Source organism: Hyperolius riggenbachi, chromosome 3 (assembly GCF_040937935.1).
Source record: "Hyperolius riggenbachi isolate aHypRig1 chromosome 3, aHypRig1.pri, whole genome shotgun sequence".
Taxonomy (NCBI): domain Eukaryota; kingdom Metazoa; phylum Chordata; class Amphibia; order Anura; family Hyperoliidae; genus Hyperolius; species Hyperolius riggenbachi.
In genome coordinates, this window is record NC_090648.1 from 166,402,626 (window position 1) to 166,414,944 (window position 12,319).

The 12,319-nt window shown below is 43.3% G+C and overlaps 1 protein-coding gene across 2 annotated transcripts in view; it reads right to left on the reverse strand.

Moving 5' to 3' along the window:
- The window catches only part of TICRR (TOPBP1 interacting checkpoint and replication regulator), an 88,358-nt gene that overhangs the window by 60,069 nt on the left and 15,970 nt on the right, over positions 1-12,319 (reverse strand). The window contains exons 4-7 of one of the 2 annotated variants that reach the window (XM_068275197.1): positions 9,423-9,657; positions 8,500-8,629; positions 7,413-7,546; positions 3,723-3,917 (exon numbers count right to left, since the gene is read on the reverse strand). In XM_068275197.1, coding sequence (XP_068131298.1) covers positions 3,723-3,917; positions 7,413-7,546; positions 8,500-8,629; positions 9,423-9,657 — 694 coding nt within the window. Of the gene's footprint in view, positions 1-3,722; positions 3,918-7,412; positions 7,547-8,499; positions 8,633-9,422; positions 9,658-12,319 lie in introns of both variants that reach the window. The other variant, XM_068275196.1, reaches the window with a different exon arrangement.

The window sequence follows — 12,319 nt, forward strand, 5'->3', positions numbered from 1 at the left end:
GTTCCACTTTAAGTTGAATTACTGAAATAAATGAAGTATTTTGTGCTACACAAAAATGGGAGCCTGAACTATTATTATTTAGTATTTATATAGCGCCGACATATTACGCAGCGCTGTACAGTGTGTATATATATATATATATCTTGTCACTAACTGTCCCTCAAAGGAGCTCACAATCTAATCCCTACCAGTGCCATATGTCTATATTATGTAGTGTAAGTACTGTGGTCTAGGGCCAATTTTTTTTCAGGGGGAGCCAATTAACTTATCCGTATGTTTTTGGAATGTGGGAGGAAACCGGAGTGCCCGGAGGAAACCCACGCAGACACGGAGAGAACATACAAACTCTTTGCAGATAGTGCCCTGGCTGGGATTCGAACCAGGGACCCAGCGCTGCAAGGCGAGAGAGCTAACCACTACGCCACCATGCTGCCCATTCTGGGGGCTTTTTATGGCCCCCAGAATTTCATCACATGACCTGCAAGTAGCCCAAGTGGTGTTGATATCAAAGTGCATGTGTGCAGGGCCGGCCTTAGGTTTCACAGCACCCTGAGCGAAACCTGATTTTTGTGCCCCCCTTCATCCTCTTCGCGCGCGCACACACACACACACACACACACACACACACACACACACACACACACACACACACACACACACACACACACACACACACACACACACACACACTTAACCTTTTCTCCTGAGCTATCTCCTAGGACAGTGGTTCCCAACATTTTTGACGTCATGACACATCACGCCAAATGACACATCACATATGTATAATAGAAAAAATACTATTAGTAACCACAAATGGATGGAAAGAGTGCATTATCCTGAATAAACTTAAAAATGAAGGCTAGAACCATTCAGGAATATGAATAAATCAATCAGTGGGACAGTGATAGCACAGCACCGACAATTTGCACCACGCATTATAGCCGCAGTGCGCCATTCCAAAAAAGAAAAAAACGCCCTCACGCTCAGTATAGGTAGGTAGCCAGGTATAGGTGCCCCAGTATATGATCTCATGCGTAGGTGCCCTCAATATAGGTTGCCAAGCATAGGTGCCCCCAGTATAGGAAGTCAGTTGAAGGTCTCCATCGCCCCCATAGGTAGCCAGGCGTAGGTGCCTCCAGTATATAGGTAGCCAGCTGTTGGTGCCCCCAGTTTAGGAAATCAGGTGTAGGTGCCCTCATAATAGGTAACCAGCTATAGGCGCCCCCTTGGAAGCCGGCGCCCTGAGCCGTCGCTCAGGTCAAAGGCCAGCTATGCATGTGTGCGCCAATAGATTGAGGCGGCACAAGTAAAGTGCATTTGAGCATTGTGTCAGGAACTGGGAGGGAGAACACGCTCCCAAAAAATAGGTGGTGGTGGTGATCTTACCTCAAAGGAAGGGGCAAAGCCAATTTCAAACAAAAAGTTTTATTATTCATCAGACACCATCAATGATAATGTGTTTTGCAGAATACAGTCCGCTTCCTCAGATCAAATACAAAGCAGTGTCTTTATACTGTAGACCGTAAGTTCGGAGCACCTTTACTCTGCCCATCAACATAGTTTAAAATAACCTGTAAACCTAAAGTAACCAGCTATTCTTTAGTAAGTGCAGTAGTGGCATCTGCACAAAGGTCAATTAGGATGTTCAGATTCAATACCTCTCGGTGGCATCGTCATAACAGCACACAAAGCTATTACACAAAGAACAAGTCAGCCATACACAAATGGGCCTCAATTCACTAAGGGCAGTTCGATAAAATTATGGTTGGTAAAATACCGCACTCGGCCAGCTGTGGAGCAGGTCGGCGATGAGGCAGGATGCTGTGTGCACAACTCCGGGTTTTCAGTGTAGTGCATCCTGTCATCCCTTAAGATATGCTGCCGCCACCAAAGGGAGCTCTTCTGTGTGCCAGAATACAGATATGCACATCTAAAGGGATGCAGAAAAGCCTCAAAAAATGCCTTTCCCCTGCTCTGTGAAAGTTAGAGACACTGACACAAACTTATTGTGCACCTGTTACCTTATAAGTCGCTTTAGTGCTCTCATAACAAGTAATCCGCCGTGTCCCCGCCACTAAACGAGGGCCGCAGAGCCCCCAAATCCCCTGGGGGCAATCCAGACGGCATTTCCTGGAAGGGGCAGAGCTTTCAGCTGTAGCTCTGCCCCTCCTGATGTCAATCGCGGCGCATCGCCGCCTCTTCCCGCCCCTCTCTCTTCCTTCACAGAGAGGGGCGGGGAGAGGCGGCGATCCGCGCGGCGATTGACGTGAGGAGGGGCAGAGCTACAGCTGGAAGCTCTGCCTCTCAGCGCAGCAAGAACCACGACCAAGTTGGTCATGGATATTTGCAGAGTGATTTGGGGGCTCTGCAGCCCTCGTTTAGCGGCGGGGACATGGCGGATTACTTGTTATGAGAGCACTGAAGCGACTTATAAGGTAACATGCAAAATAAGTTCGCTTCAGTGTCTCTTTAAGTCCCGCCTCCCAGCGTATCAAACCAAAAAGTGCGAAGCAGGGCTGTGTAGCTCTCCCTATTGGCTGCCTGGCTCTCCCTAATGGTTGTCTGTCAATATTACTGCCTGAAGAGAGCATGTGGAAAGAGTGAGTTATCAGCTGCTAAGTGCTGGAGAAAAATACTGAACACTTGTTTAATTTACCGAATGCATACATCTTTGTGAATTGCAATTATTTGACATTTGAGGTTTTTACAGCACAAGTTAGTAATTTACCTCACTAGTCGGTAATTTCAATTTTCTGTGCGGTAATTGGTTTAGTGAATTGGAATTTGGGAAGGTGATCGGTGAAAGAATTTATTTTTTGCATTACCAAATGCAGCAATGCTTAGTGAATTGAGGCCTTGGTGTAGAATTCAGTGTTTCTCATTGTTTTAGCATGTCCCCCTTCATAAGAGATATTGTTTGCCCTGTACCCCCTATTGCAGATATAATCTTCCCCTTGATACATATGTTAGGAGTCCTCAATGCTTGTGTATATATGCATTTCAATAACTCCCTTTAAAAATACTTAGGCTTATTTACACATGATTAACCATTTTTAAATTCCAAGGCTAAGGGCTCATTTCCACTACTAGCCGTTTCCGATTCAGCCGCGGCTCGCATTCTGCTGCGAAGCCGCAGCCCGAATCACTAAGCCGTGTCTAGCTATAGGGATTTTGCAGTAGGCAGCTATGGAAGAGATAGACAGCATTTCCCTGTCCCTCTCGCCTGCGGGGGAAACGCTGCAGATTCTGCCTGGATTCGGGCGTAGTGGAAATAGGCCTTCACTGTAACAGATTTACCATAGGTGTGACAACTTCAGGTACCCTCATAAAACCAACCCAAGTACCCCCAGGGGTATGCGTACCATGACAGATCTTTTGAGGCCCCTTTTACACTAGTCGTTTCCAAATCAGCCACAATCCCAACATACAACCTGCAGCGTATTCCCGCAAGCATTGCGCTTAACACATGGTGTTGGGGTAATAGAAATCTAAGGGCAACGCAGTAAGCGTAAATGGTGGAGTGCGGTGTGTCGTGGCACATATCAACGGAAATCCCAGCAATGTACTTCCTGTCCAGCAGAGCGTACGTCACTGACAGGAGGGGGGGCAATCCGCACACTCTGCTGCAGGGTCATACAAGTGACTTTTTTTTGCATTGTGATGCGGCAGGAGCTTCGCAATGCAAAAACACAAATGTAAAACCGGTCTAAGGAGAATCTCACCTATCTGTTTCTTGGTCGGAGGTTCTGTCTTCTCTGAAGATCTCCTCTTCGCTTGTGAGCTTCTCTCCATAGGGCCAGTTGATGACCCATCTGGCTGTGTTTTTTGAGCTTTAGAATATAACCTTGCTGCATTTAACATCTGCAGAGAACGGGGCATGGTTTTCATCTTCTGCCTTACCGGAGTGCAAGGCTGACCTGAAGCAATTAAGCAACAAGATAAAACAGCAGGCCTGACTTCATTCTAACATACCTGAAGATGACCAGGCAAAGCTACTATTAGATGAGCAAACTGTTTAAAAGATTTCCTTATTCATACATTGGGTTTAAACTCCATATTAAAAAACAAAAAATAAAACCTTTGAGCTGGGTTCCATTAAATCTTTTGAGAGTTCGGTAACCAAAATGTGCACTCCCTCAAACCCCGCAGTTAGCTTACATGCAATTAGCACACAACCTTAAGGGGAACCAAAAGTGAAAATAAACGTACGAAATAATGCATTGTATGTGTTGCATTGTATGTGTAGTACAGCTAAGAGATAGAGCATTAGTAGCAAATAAATTATTCTCATGTTTTCCAGTACAAGACGAGTTAAAGGATACATCCGAACTCTCCCAAAATGAGATCTACTTACCAGGGGCATTCCTCCAGCCCCTGGCAGGCGGTATGTTCCTTGACGCAGCTTCGGTGTCCCGGGACCACCTCCATAGCAGCAGATTCAAACCTGTGCTTATCTGAGTTATTGCACTTAATTTGGGTCTGATACAGTGCTGTTTTCTGAAGCAGGTAAAGTAACAGTCAGGCCTGGAACCCACTAGCAGTGCTTTTTTGAACCTTTAGTAAGCAGTTGTAATTTGAGAAAATGTAATGCTATGGGTATGATCCTACTTGAGAGATGTGATTTTTTAAAAATCTCCCCATAGCATTACATTAGTAACAGCTTTACAAATCACAAGCGCTTAGAAATGCACTGCTAGTGGGTCCCAGGCCTCAGATTTAGATAAGGTTTTATTGCAGAGAAGTTCAAAGGATCATGAGCTCTGCTCAGTTTTATCGTTTAAAATACATAGAGTGGTTTGTAAATTGCAAATATAGAGGAATGCTGCAATGTTATAAAAAAAAGCTATATATCTGAAAATAATATGAGACTTTTCTTTGCTGCTAATGTTCTATTAATTATCCCTACTGCACATACAGTTCATTAAATCATAAGTTGTTTTTTTCTTCAGTGTCACTTTAAATCACGGTACCCAATTATTCTAACTGAGGTTTCTGACATTTTCAACATTCTCACTGGTCCCTCTACTAAATAGTGGATTTAAGTTTTATACTATTATTATTTAGTATTTACATAGCGCTGACATCTTCAGCAACGATGTACAGAGTATATAGTCTTGTCACTAACTGTCTCTCTGTGGAGCTCACAATCTAATACCTACCATAGTCCTATGTCTACAGTGTTCTCCCCAGAATTTTTTTTCCAGCCGGGTGGGGCGAGATGAGAGAATACAGGGCCGGCACTTCTCTGCACAATTCTGCTTACAGCATAGGAGGAGGTGAGCTGATGACAGCTAGGTGCTCACGAAAACTAGGTGGGTGGAGCACCCGACTAAAAGAGCCTGGGGAAAACACTGTCTAGGTATGTATCATACAGTATATGTATTGTAGCCTAGGGCCAATTTAGGGGGAAGCCAATTCACTTATTTGTATGTTCTTGGGTTGTGGGAGGAAACTAGAGTTCCCAGAGGAAACCCGTACAGACATGCAGCGACCATACAAACTCCTTGCAGATGTTGACATGGCTGGGATTTGAACAGGGGACCCAGCGCTGCAAGGCGAGAGTGCTAACCACTAGGCCACCGTGCCACCCACTTTACTGTTGCTACTCGTAGAGCCTTTACCAAAAGATCTACATGGCAGTGAGATGGTAAGGAGTGAAAGTACTCTTTCTGCTGTAGCTCAAGTCTCTCCACATCTCTTTGATAGGTTACCGCAATTGCTCTTTATACTTTCCATTTACAACACCAAATGTGGGGTTGTAAAAAAGGTACCTACTTTCATATGTCTTGAGGCTAAGGCCTACTGGACTCACATAATCCGCTTTTTGCATGACCGAATGGGATGCCCCGATTCTGTGGACCCCAAATTATGCCTACTAAATATACTTCCTGAAGGCCATTACTAGTAAAACCACTACGGTATTCCTCCTTGTGTCTACACTAAATTTTGGATTCAGCCACTGGTCCTAGCTGTAGAGGACTGGATTATTCCAGAAAAAAAAACTCCCAGATCCTGAAGCAATCAAGAGGCGCTCCACACAGATTTAACAGGATTTGGTGAGAACAGAAGCACTTCCCACATACTAGAATATTGCTCTTTCATTTCTCCTTCCAGCATTACTTATTTAGCACCCATCTCTATTGTATTATTGGATGTGATGATCTGGAGGCAGACTTTTTATGGTAAGGGTTTTAGTTAGGTGTTCTAACATTTCATTCCTTTTTTCTTTGCACTAATGTTTTTGTTAAACTGCTGGCATGCCAGGTTTGTTTTATCCGTTTGTACTGCGCTGAAGACTAAAACATGAAAGCACAAATCTTTCTACTTGCAACAGGTTAATCCTTACTTTTTGTATTAGTGTGTGATTCATGCGCAGTGTTGTACAGTATTTGCAATGTTTGTCTAACTGTCTTCCAAATAAACCTGATGTGCAAAAAAACAAACCTGACCTGAATAATAATTTTATCTCTGTGTTGAGAGGCAAAACAAACAGAGTAATTATGGGACTAGTTTTGAGATAAGATGGTTGAGTGTAGGAGGTACAGGAGGCTGGTAACCATCTGTGTAGGGAGGACAATTAACCCCATTAGCAGCTTCAATAAAGTTATTGTTTGAGTTAAGTGCACTGTGTTTGACCTCTAGTTCGCAGAACTCGTGGTGCTGTAAATTCTAGGAATGCTTTGATGTCTCTCTCCTAGCAGAAATATAGAAACTGAAATCAGAAGTCCTCTGTTGCTGTCTCACTGACCCCTAGGGACAAGTGGCCATAAATATACATTACAGAAGTACTAATTAGAAGCATGGAGATCTAAAAAAATAAAAATGTGCTAAAATAAATTGGCTTGAAGCACTTGCAAGCATCTAAATAAATTGGCTGCTAAAGGGTTAAAATAAGAATACAGTGAGTGATTCAAGGTGGCAAAGTAAAAAATGAAAGCTAGCCATACAAAGGCCAATAAAAGCCTGATTTAGTAAGTAATGACTACTCTGTTGGAAAACAAGAGTGGCCAAAACATATAGGTGTAAACAGTTCCATAGTAAATCTAAATGTTGGTTTTGTCCAATCGATTTTTTGTTCACTTTTTTTTCATTCCATCAAAAATGCCAGGCAGAAAATCTAGAGTGACCTTAGCATCACGTCCAATGTAATTTATACAGTGAATACCTTAACCGCTTCCGGACCATGCTGATTGAAAGCTACGCTGTTTGGAACAGGTTATTCCTGCCAGAGCATAGATTTTAATCATCCCACCCCATGCTCCCACTGCTACCGCCAATCGCATTGCTCTCTCACTGCTGCAGCCCTCTTGCTCTGCTGTCAGTATGATGGCAGCGCTCTCCGAGCCGGTCAGAAGCCAATTTTATTGGCCTGCCTAACCCCGTGAGTCAATCACAAAAACAAATACACTCACGTTTCTTTTGGTTCTCTCCTTGGGTTACATTTCCAGACTCCTCTGTGGACTTCTGATAAAACTCAGACAGCAGATGCGTTATTTCTGGATCATAACTCTGTTCATCTTGGTCAGAAGATGCTGCACTTATGAGACTAAGCATGAAAAGTACCACAGTTAGCATAGCCCTGTAATTTTGATATAAATATTCTCAATATCAGTTACAACTCAAGGCACATAAAAATAAACTAGGTACCACATTAAATATGGCCACTGTTGTTGCAACGATACATTAAAGGAATGCTATGGCAGGGCAACAAGGTCCAATAAATTTTTCATTTTGTTTTTAATTTTCCATAAGACAATCAACACTATCTTGCTAAGTAGCAGGTGCAACACCTATGCAAACACAGGATGAACATATAAACTCCTTACAGATAGTTGTCTGGCCCAGATTTTAACCCGGGACCCAGCAAAGGCAAGACCACTATCCACTACACCACCAGCCTGCCCAACATTTTAAGATTGTCAAGATTTTCATGAGCAGATTCGCATAACAAAAACTGAGATATGTTAGCCATCCTTTAGACCATGGAAGAATATGTGCAACATCAATATAGATGGCATTCAACTTCTAGCATTGGTACGGATGTACTTTTTAACTTGAAGGAGAACAGTTTACAGGAGATGGCTAGGTTTATAGTGAATGTTGTGACAGCATATCCCTTGCTGTGCAGATTCCGTGCCTTTTTCAGTGGAACAATACATCTGTTGTGCTAAAAGTTTATGCAGCAGTGCATTATGCACTGCAACTATGTTGTACATTGAATTGCAACATCTGGACGGCAATGGATACACAGACATGGGGGCATTCAGTATAGCTCAAATCTTAGGCATCAGAGGTTTATCTTAGTTCAGCTGACCATTTTTTTTTTTTGATACATGCATCTCTAATAAACAAACCTGGTAAAGCAACCTATTCAAACTATTTTACATCTGTTATTCTGCTTACTTCTGATTGCCTCTAATAAAGTTTTGAAGAAAAAAAAAAAATACTCCAGTAAGGGCAACAGTTGAGACTGACAGAAAGCATACAAATATAGCTCACCTAAATGATTCCATTAAATTACTACTAGCACCAGAAGCTCCCGACATGAGGAACCATCTTTCAACAATGGAGGAGTTCCAGTGATTGCTCTGAGACAGTTCTTGTTTGATCCACTCTGGTACGGGAACATCTGCTGAAGGGGGGGGGGGGGGGGAGGTGGGAATGTCAGGATTCTTATACAATTACTGTTTAAAAGCAAATTCTTACTTTTAATAAACATGTGGCATTTATTATATATATATATATATATATATATATATTTATTTTTTAAATAAAGTGCAGATATCACAAATAGAGTCTTTTTAAAGTAAATTACAATATTTTTTAAAATTTCCATCCATACATAAGACATTCATTTAAGGGGAACCAGAGATGGGCATTTTTGAAAAAAAAAAACAAAAACAAATGCTATTCTATATAAATTGGCCTCAATTACTGCCGCTCCTGTGGCCAGATAGGTTTCACTTTCACTGACCCCTACGGCACGACGCTGCAAGTTGTGCTCTGTGTGTATCATCACAGAGCAGGGAGGCGGGGGAGAGCTGGGGAAGGGGCATTAGGAACACTCCCAGTGGGCGTTTTGCAGGGGAGCCTCTCCAGCAAGGGACGCCCCTTCCCTTCGAGATTACTGATAGGGGACACAGACGCATGTCATGGACCAGGGAACATGCCTCGGTGTCCCATCTGGACCCCCTGCGACGCCTCGGGTACACAATTTCCAGAAATACAGAAAAAAATTCACTGCAATGCCGTGATTTTCTTTTCATAAATAGCTTAAAAAATTGCTACAGCCAAACTATCACAAACCATTAAGAAGAAGGGCAAGAGCAATTGTTACAGCTGCACAACAGATGTACTGGACTTTTCCATAGCTTGTCACTAACAGCAGGAACACATATTGATCACTTATGGCTGTAGCTTACCAGTTGGGTTGGCATTCTCATCAGAGCTACAAACAAGGCTAACAACACGATTCACAATGTCCTGGAGATCAGGGGAGGTTTGCTCACTGGAATCTTTTCCAGATTCATTCAGACAAACATTGTACTGCTCAACAGACTCTGTACATCTGATCACATGGAGAGCTGCTGCGGTTCCTGAAATTGGAGTCAGGATTCCAGTCCGTTCTGGCAAGCCATCTGTGAGCACATCAGCAACCTGAAAATATTTACACAAATATAGTCAACTAACTTCACCTTCTTTCAAAGTACAGGTACAGGAAATTATAGTATACACAATGAAGGTAATAAAAGTTTTACTTTGTTCAGCACAAAAGATGATTTTTACTACAAGAATTCATAGATGCTCATTTGATTCTCAGCAACTTCCAGATGCCTATTCTTTCGCTAGAAAATAACAGCCACAACAGACCGCCAGTGGGAAGACATAGCTAAAGCAGACAGAGCATCACCCTACTACCCGTATGCCTTTGTGACCAGAGGGGGAGTCTTTGGAATGACAAGACTAGGACTGTTGATTCGGTACAAAAATCATCTGACTCCAACTTTGAATCCTCAGTTCATGAAACCACTGACTCCAGGTACCCTAAAATTGTTCTGACTCCTCGACTTCAGTCTCGACTAAGACTAAGCAGTCACCTGTAGGTCATGGAAAGTGTGATGAGTGCGCTGTGTGTGTTATACGAGTTTAGGAGACATACGAACACTGGGGAACCTCTACGTCGTGTATGTGACTTCACAAGAGAATATATTCTTTTGTAACAAAAACCCCAGCTTTTAACTTAGCTGTAGGACTAGCATTAATTGGATTTTGCATTTTCTTGTCACATCTCCTTTAGCACCTCCTTATCACATATTTAACCCTCCTGGCGGTCTATTAGAAACCGCCAGGGGGACAGCGCAGCACTATTTGCCTGGCGCTGATTGGCCAGGCAATGCATGGGGTCTGGGGGCGGCAAGGCGATTGGCAGTGAATCAGCGCGGAGCGGCGGCGATCGGAATGCACACGCAGCTAGCAAAGTGCTAGCTGCGTGTTGCAAAAATAATAAAAAAAAAAAAAGTATGCAAATCGGCCCAGCAGGGCCTGAGAAGTCCTCCTGCGCGGCATATCCCGAGCTTAGCTCGGGCTTACCGCCAGGAAGGTTAAGATGTCTTAGCTCGAAGTGAGGAGCCTGGATTCTGTGTTTTTCTTGAGCTTTATACTTGTGGCTAGGATTTAATCCAGTGATCTCCCTCTTTTCCCCTCAGTGACCATTGTCAGCATGTACACACCTTATGCTTGTGGTGTGTCTGGTGCACATGGATGTATTTTCTCAGCTCCCTTGTGGGATTAATTTGAGGCACTCCCAAAGGGAACAGCAGCATATGTGCTCTTAATCTTTACATAAAAACAGGGAACACCAAGAGCCCCAATAGTGTAATACGTACTGGATAAGGTGGCAATAAATTCGTATTGCTAGATACTCACAAGTCAGGGTCACCAGCAGGCAACCACTGTAAAGGCAGGTGGGGAGATTGTCCTGACCCCACTCAGGATTAAGAGGTTGCTCTCTGTAGACAGGAAAAAAGGGTAGCAACCCTTCACCAAGGGTGGACTCGAAATCGTATATAAGGAACCGCGGCGCCAAAAGTATAAAATTAGATTAAATTAGCTTAAAAACCAACTTAATTGGCAAAAATGAAAGGAGGAAGTGGTGGTCTTACCCCCCTCAAGCAGACACGACAACGACTGCGTTTCGCAGGCTCAATCCCGCTTCATCAGGCAATACAGGGAGGAGTATCAAGCGATCTGCACAAGGATTGAAGTTAAGCGCCTCTGTGTCTTAATCTTTACGTAGGTTTGATGCACTGAATACTTCCATGTTCGCACTACGCGTTAGATAGCCAAAGTTAAGAGACATACGTACTCTGGGGAAGCATCTACGTGGTGTATGTGAGAATGTATGTAAAACTAATTATTTTGTAACAAATACCCTGGCTTTTAACTTTGCTCTAGGGATAGCAGTGGTTCCTGCGTGATTGGTTTGTATGAATCCGGATAAGGGTCGGAATTTGCGACTTAGTCGCAAAACCAGTGGTGTCAGCAAAGTGGCCGCATAGGCGCAGTGGTTTTTATGGAAGTGAAGTGGCGCATCGGCGAGTGGCTGCGTGGACACAGGACATCTGCGGGGAACCGTTAGAAGCCAGTAGGTAAGTTCAACTCTTTTCCTCCCTACAGCACTCCTTTAAGCTGTCAGGGCTTCCTGTGCCTTCTGGTTGCAGACTTATGCATTGTAAGTTTGCAAGGTCTACATTTTGTCATTGCTTCAATATTTGTTTGCATGTACAAGAGATGCTGAAGCATAATTTTCACTGTAAACGTCTGCAATCCATACACTAGGTTTTGTTTCCATTTTAGTTGAGGGCCTAATCTATTTTTATTTTTGTCAATATACTATGTCACCCAGTGAATGTGAAGAGAACTGGATTTAGTCTAATGTATTGCCTACAACACCATTATTTTATCACCCCCACTCATCTATGGCAACATACTACTTCTGCCCCCCCCCCCCCCCCTCCCAAAATAAGACATAGTTTTTGTACTTTTCAGCGGATGTCTTATAGTTCCATGAGCAACAATCTACATTTATTCTTAAACAGTGGGGGTGGGGGAGCCCAAACAATTGGGTTTGGCAAGTGTTGGTGGATGGAATTTGGGCACACACACAGTAAAAACCCGCTAGCATAGCTCCAGTCAAAAGAAAAATCGGGCTCACACACAGATCATGTAAGTCAGGCATGGGCAAACTCGGCCCTCCAGCTGTTATGGAACTACAAGTCCCACAATGCATTGCAGAAGTCTGACAGCCACAGTCATGACT